Source organism: Nicotiana tomentosiformis, chromosome 5 (genome assembly GCF_000390325.3).
Source record: "Nicotiana tomentosiformis chromosome 5, ASM39032v3, whole genome shotgun sequence".
In the NCBI taxonomy this organism is placed as follows: Eukaryota; Viridiplantae; Streptophyta; class Magnoliopsida; order Solanales; family Solanaceae; genus Nicotiana; species Nicotiana tomentosiformis.
This window is the reverse complement of record NC_090816.1, coordinates 102,804,171-102,810,849: the sequence shown is the minus strand read 5'-3', so window position 1 is coordinate 102,810,849 and position 6,679 is coordinate 102,804,171. Positions and strand designations below refer to the sequence as shown.

The 6,679-nt window shown below is 43.9% G+C and overlaps 1 protein-coding gene across 1 annotated transcript; it reads left to right on the top strand.

Annotated features, from left to right (window-relative positions):
- The first annotated feature begins 275 nt into the window (after positions 1-275).
- Positions 276-6,058, top strand: LOC138892913 (uncharacterized). Its single transcript, XM_070176670.1, has 4 exons — positions 276-582; positions 844-898; positions 1,091-1,713; positions 5,646-6,058. Exons 1-4 carry the CDS (start codon positions 276-278, stop codon positions 6,056-6,058), a joined length of 1,398 nt encoding a protein of 465 aa, XP_070032771.1.
- Positions 6,059-6,679: the final 621 nt, after the last annotated feature.

Genomic DNA, 6,679 nt, shown 5'->3' with positions numbered 1-6,679 from the left:
AGATTGAAGCTAATGATGAGGATGTGAATAATGAAGTGAGGATCAATATTGATGACAACATGAAGGAGACTCAAAATGATGTGAACCCGTCTAGGGAACACATGATAGACATATCGGAAATGGTAGTGCCTAAAACCAAGGACCCTTTGCCAAGGCCTCCTCCACCGTATCCTCAAAGGCTTGCAAAGCAAAATAATGAAAACCAATTCAAGAAAATTATTGAGATGATGAAAAGTTTGTCAATCAATGTGCCCTTGGTGGAAGCTCGCGAACAAATGCCGGGATATGCCAAGTTCATGAAGGACTTGGTAACTAAGAAGAGGTCTATGAATTGTAAGACCATCAAAATGACTCATAAAGTGAGTGCCATTGTGCACTCGATAGCTCCAAAGCTTGAAAATCTTGGTGCCTTTACAATTCCATGCACCATTGGTAGCGCCGAGTTTGCAAAAGCCTTGTGTGATTTGGGAGCAAGTATTAATTTGATGTCATATTCTGTGTTCAAGAAACTAGGTATTGGGCCGCCAAGAGCTACTTCCATGAGATTACAAATGACAGATCGGACAATGAAAAGGCCGCTTGGTATTATTGATGATGTTCTAGTCCGGGTCGACAAGTTTATTTTGCCTACTGATTTTGTGATTCTCGACTATGAAGTCGACTATGAGGTGCCTATAATATTGGGGAGACCTTTCCTAGCAACAGGGAAGGCATTAGTTGATGTGGAAGCAGGGGAGCTCACCTTCCGAATGGGCGATGAAAAAGTTATATTCCACGTGTGCAAATCAATGAGGCAACCAAATAGCAATGAAGTTTGCTCTTTTATGGATCTTGTGACGGCAGTGATAGTTGATGACACGATTGCCATGATCAATGTGGAAGACGCTTTGGAAGCTGTGTAGTTAAACCATGAGGATGATGATAAGGAAGGCTTGGTTGAATGTGCAAATGCATTGCAAGGAATGGGATCCTACTCATATGGGGCCCGTAAACTTTCCTTGGACTTGGAAAACCGGAAGACTCCACCAATAAAGCCCTCAATCGAGGAGCCACCAACATTGGAGTTGAAGCCTTTGCCTTCACACCTCAGGTATGAATTCTTAGGCCTTTCTTCCACATTACCTGTTATTCTTTCTGCTTCCCTAACTAACGTGCAGATAGACTCCACCCTTACAGTGCTTCAAAGAAGGAAAAAGGCAATTGGATGGACTTTGGCTGACATTCGGGGTATAAGCCCCGCCTTTTGCATGCATAAAACTATACTAAAGGATGATTCCAAACTCTCCGTGGAACATCAAAGGAGGTTGAACAAGGCTATACAAGAGGTCGTCAAGAAGGAAATTATCAAGTGGCTTGATTCAAGGGTTGTGTACCCTATCTTGGATAGTTCATGGACTTCACCAATACAATGTGTGCCGAAGAAGGGGTGTATGACTGTGGTCACAAATGAGAAAAATGAGTTGATCCCCACTCGTACTATCACCGGATGGAGGGTATGTATAGACTATAGAAAGCTGAACAAAGTGACCCGCAAAGACCACTTTCCATTGCCCTTTCTTTATCAAATGTTGGACAGACTTGCCGGGCATGCCTACTATTCTTTTTTGGATGGGTGCTCAGGGTACAACCAGATTCGCATTGCACCAGAAGACCAAGAGAAAACCACCTTCACATGTCCGTATAGCACATTTGCATTCTCACGGATGCCATTTGGTTTGTGTAATGCACTGGCTACCTTTCAGCGGTGTATGATGGCAATATTTACGGATATGGTGGAGGACTTTCTCGAAGTGTTCATGGATGATTTTAGTGTTGTGGTGAACTCATTTGAAGAATGCTTGGATAGTCTTGACAAAGTGTTGGCCCGATGTGAAGAGACCAACCTAGTGCTTAATTGGGAAAAAATGCCACTTTATGGTCGAGGAGGGCATTGTCCTTGGCCATAAGATCTCAAAGAACGGTATTGAAGTGGACAAAGCAAAAAGTGAAGTTATTTCAAATCTCCCTCCTCCTACTTCCATCAAGGGAGTTAGGAGCTTTCTTGGGCACGCGGGGTTATACCGAAGGTTTATCAAGGATTTCTCAAAAGTGGTGAACCCTTGTGCAAGATGCTAGAAAAGGATGCAAAGTTTGTATTCAATGAAGATTGCATGAAAGCTTTTGAGCTTCTCAAGTATAAATTGACAACCACTCCCATCATTATAGAACCCAATTGGAGCTTACCATTTGAGCTCATGTGCGATGCTAGTGACATTGCGGTAGGAGCGATTTTGGCGCAAAGGGTCAACAAGATATTTCATTTGGTCTATTATGCAAGAAAAATGATGAATGATGCCTAAGTCAATTATACGGTGACCGAGAAAGAGTTACTAGCCATTGTCTTTGCCATGGAAAAGTTTAGGCCATATCTCATAGGCACCAAAGTGATGGTGCACACCGATCATGCGGCACTCCGTTACTTGATGACAAAAAAGGACTCGAAGGCTAGGTTGATGAGATGGGTACTTTTGCTTCAAGAGTTTGACCTTGAAATCACTGATAGAAAAGGAAGTAATAATCAAGTGGCGGACAACTTGTCCCTCTTAGAAGGGGAGGGGAGGCCCCACGATGGCCTCGAAATTAATGATGCGTTCCCGGATGAACAACTCCTCTTTATGTCTTTGAATGGTATGCCTTGGTTCGCCGATGTGGCTAACTTTCTTGTAACCGGCATTGTCCCGAGTGAGCTCTCTTCAAACCAAAGGAAGAAACTCAAATGGGGCAGCTTGGATTATTATTGGGACGAGCCCTATCTTTTCAAGATTTGCAATGATGGTGTGATCTGGAGATGTGTTCCGGAAGAGGAGCAAATGAATATTCTTGATGCTTGCCATTCCTCGCCCTACGGTGGTCATCATGGTGGGGCGAGAACTCCTTCAAAGGTTCTTAGTTGTGGATTTTATTGGCCTACCCTGTATAAAGATGCAAGTGAGCTTGTTAAGAGGTGTGATAAATGCCAAAGAGCTGGTGGAATTTAGAAGAAGGATGAAATGCCTCTCACCACTATTCTGGAGATCGATATTTTTGACATGTGGGGCATACACTTCATGGGGCCTTTTGTGAGTTCGTGTGGTAATACTTACATTCTTGTTGCTGTTGATTATGTTTCCAAGTGGGTTGGAGTTGTAGCTTTGCCCAACAATGAGGCACGGAAGTTGTATTCGCGTCCGCGTTTGTAATTTTGTGTCTCGCATTGATCTTACGCGGTCGCGCCCGTTAATCCGCTCTCAGCGGGCCTGTTTCTGAAAAGGAGTTTCGAAAGGTAAAAAGTTCGGACCGCGGTGGAATTCCATGGACCATGCTTAGGTAAGTCGGTGGAACCTCTTGGGTTGGTATAAATAGGAAGTCTTTAGGACTTTTACACTTTTCGAACCCCACACTCTCACCGAAATAGACCACTGTTCATCTTCCCCTTCTTACACTTTCAATTTCATATCTCATTAATCAAGAAAGCAATTTCCTACTACAAATCCACATCTGGTATGCTCAAATCTTTACATTAATTTCATCTTTTGATTTTCTTTTCTTATAGTTTTAATTTTTCTTTTTAGTTAGGTTTTAATACATGCCACAATCTCAAAATCATGCTTAATTGATGCTTAAATTCATGTGGGTAATCGCTTTACTTGCCTAATGGGGGATAGGGTTATTAACTATGCATGTTAATTGCATTACTTATTGCACTTAGTGAAAAGCCTAGGTTTCAAATGTACCAGTGCTAGTTTTTGTTTGAATTCCGCTGACCGCGGTCCGCGTTCTTTAATTTGCGAGAGCTGAGTATGGTTGCATGTTCGAGGACGCGATGATTCTTCCGAGGTCCGCGTTTGAACTTACGCGGCCGCGTCCAAAATACGCGGTTCGCGCTCATGAGTTTCAGAGAGTTTGACAAATTAATTTTGTGGCCGCGTTCATTTTTACGCGGTCTGTGCTTCATCTTTTACGGTCACGTCCCAAATTACGCGGTCTGCAGAAGACCATGATCAGAAAGTTGGTAGTCTGAGTCCAACCTCTTTCGCGGCCGCGCTCCTTTTTACGCGGATAGCGCTGACCATTCCGCGGACGTGCTCCTTTTTACACTGTCAGCGAATCCCTGCTTTGAGAAGCAATATGATCATATCATCTGCTTTCCTTTGCTGATTCATTGAACCATAATACTAATAAGCTTTCACTGATTGTGTATGCAGATAATGGTGTGATCTCATGGCGGTCCTGAGAAATCACAAGGGAGGGGAGAATCCTCCCGAGGCAGGGGTAGAGGGAATCAGATTGCATCCTTAGCACCTAAAAAGGTCATTGTCAAGAAACAAACCATCTGAAGACCCACTCCCGACTCTTCTGAGACTAGTGAGTATGTCCCCTCCCGGGAGATTTCTGAAGGGGAAGCTGCACAACCCCAACAAGAGGCTCAATCACAGCCCTACCGCCTCATCGATGAATCTACCTCCCTGTCTTGGTCATTTGATGGCTCGGGAGGAGGTAGTGAGACTTCCACACCACCTGCCCTACCTGCTGCAACTACGGCCTCAACAACGGCTCCAATTAATATTAATGATGAAGATGATGTCCCGGATGACGGGAGAGGTGGTGATACCCGGGTTGGAGGTTTGATTAGATCAAGGAAGTCGGCAGTGTGTCAAGATAGGTTCGTGAGTGAGAAAGCCTACCACAAATTCTGGGAATGGTGGCCATAAAGGTCGCTCACCTTTGAGCGGCATTTCATAGAAAGAGATCTTCTAACCCACAATCCCAATGTGAAGAAGCAATTTGATGAAAGAGTGGGGTGGAAATTCTTCACTAGCAAGCTACCGGAGGCCAATGAGTACTTAGTCAAAGAATTCTACACCAATGTCTCCCACATCAAAAAGGGCACTTATGTGACTAAGGTACGGAATTGTAAGATCAGATTTGATGGCAAGACACTGAACATATATGTCGGGTTCGATGATGTGAACAAATCCCTGTAGTTGGAGAAGCTGGCATTAGATGAGGCAGCCCGTCTAAGGCTTGCAGAGGTGATAGCCATCCCTGGGTCATCACCGGCTTGGCTTACACCTGGGGTCCATATTCATAGAAACACTTTGAGCTTTGAAGCAAAAGGGTGGTGCACCTTCGTCTGCAGCTGCCTTGATCCGTGCCTGCATGATAGTAACATTCCACTCTCCCGGGCGATCCTCATAGCATCTATCATGGCAGGGTACCCAATAAATGTGGGGAACCTCATGGCCCGAAACATATCTAAGGCAACCGGGAAGGAAGAAATGTCTTACCCTTACCCCAATTTTATCACTATGTACCTAGAGGACCAAGGGGTTGAGGGGAGACACTTTAACACGAAGGTGAAGCCGAAAAGGCCCTTCTCTTGGTACAGCCTTCAATGAGCAGACAATCCTAAGTCCAAAGGCAAAGCCACTACCTCCGTTGGTCAGTATGAAGAGCCAAGGGTAGTGGCTACTGGGTCCGAGCCTTCCACAGCCGAAGGTTCATCTGCTGATATGCCACCTCCGTCCTCGGTCTCTGGCCCACTATATGTGCCTTCCTCTCCAGCTTACCCTCAGACTGCACTGTGAGTTAATCAGACTTTATCCATCATCAACAACTGGATGCAGGTAGCTACATCAAAGCTATCTGCCTAATCCAGTGCAGTCGCAGCACAAGTAGCTCCAGCACAACTTCAGATGCCTCCGTCAGTGGAGGATTCATTGAAGATATCCTTGACAACCAAAAGCAAATTCTGGAGACTCTGGGTACTCATGCGAAGGTAATCAAGGAGATGGGAAAACAGATCAAGAAGGTAAAGAAGAATCAAGAGCTGTTAAAGAAAGAGGTGGAGAAGCTTACTTCCACCAGCGATATTCCACTAGACCTCCTTATGGAGGAGACTGCATCTGCAGCACAAACATCACACGCATCAGAGCATGAGGCTGATAGAGCGCCGGTGAGAAGATTTGTGATACCCCAGACCGAGGACCTGGAGATCCAGTTAAGGGAACCTGATGGTGCTGAGACAAATACCACATAGGGAGTTTTCTTTACTTTCTATCCCTCCCCTGATCTTATTTTTACTTTTAGCATTAAGGACAATGCTAACTTTTATTTGGGGTGGGGGGTGGTCTTATTTTGATTTGATGACTTTGAAGACTGGCATGTAATAATTACGATACTATTTTTCTTTATTTTTACTTATCGTTATTTTCATTTTCGTTATTTTTCACTTTTGGTATGTTAATAACTTTACCATTCCATGTATATATTCATCCCCATTTTGTGTATATTCGTTTCACTCCCCTATTGTACATATTCATTTTACTTTCCGTATTTTACTTTATAACTTCTTTTGTAATTTTCCTTAATATCTTAGCTTCTTATTTCCTTTAGTAGTTTCTTTTTGAGTTTGTAGCCTCTTTTTACATTTCTGCGTGATCAATAAGCCTTTGGTTTTCTTAATGCCACGGTTCTTTCCAAAGGTGGATGTTGTGTGAACCGGGTGGCTCTTCCCAATGGTGGATGGCGTGACAACCCTCTTAAGGGATTGAGTCTGTTTTCCTTTATGTTTTGATATATAGTAGTAATGAATAAATGTGTCTCAAGCAGACTTCACTTGGCCCTAGCACACTTATCTTCGACCTCATGGTTAGAGACA

Bases quoted from the DNA above. Each gene is read 5' to 3' on its own strand.
- LOC138892913 (XM_070176670.1), top strand. From the start codon at position 276: ATGCCGGGATATGCCAAGTTCATGAAGGACTTGGTAACTAAGAAGAGG. The intron at 899-1,090 runs GTAGTTAAACCA...TTCACACCTCAG, and splicing joins GAAGACGCTTTGGAAGCTGT to GTATGAATTCTTAGGCCTTT. The intron at 1,714-5,645 runs GTTTGTGTAATG...AACTGGATGCAG, and splicing joins ATTCTCACGGATGCCATTTG to GTAGCTACATCAAAGCTATC.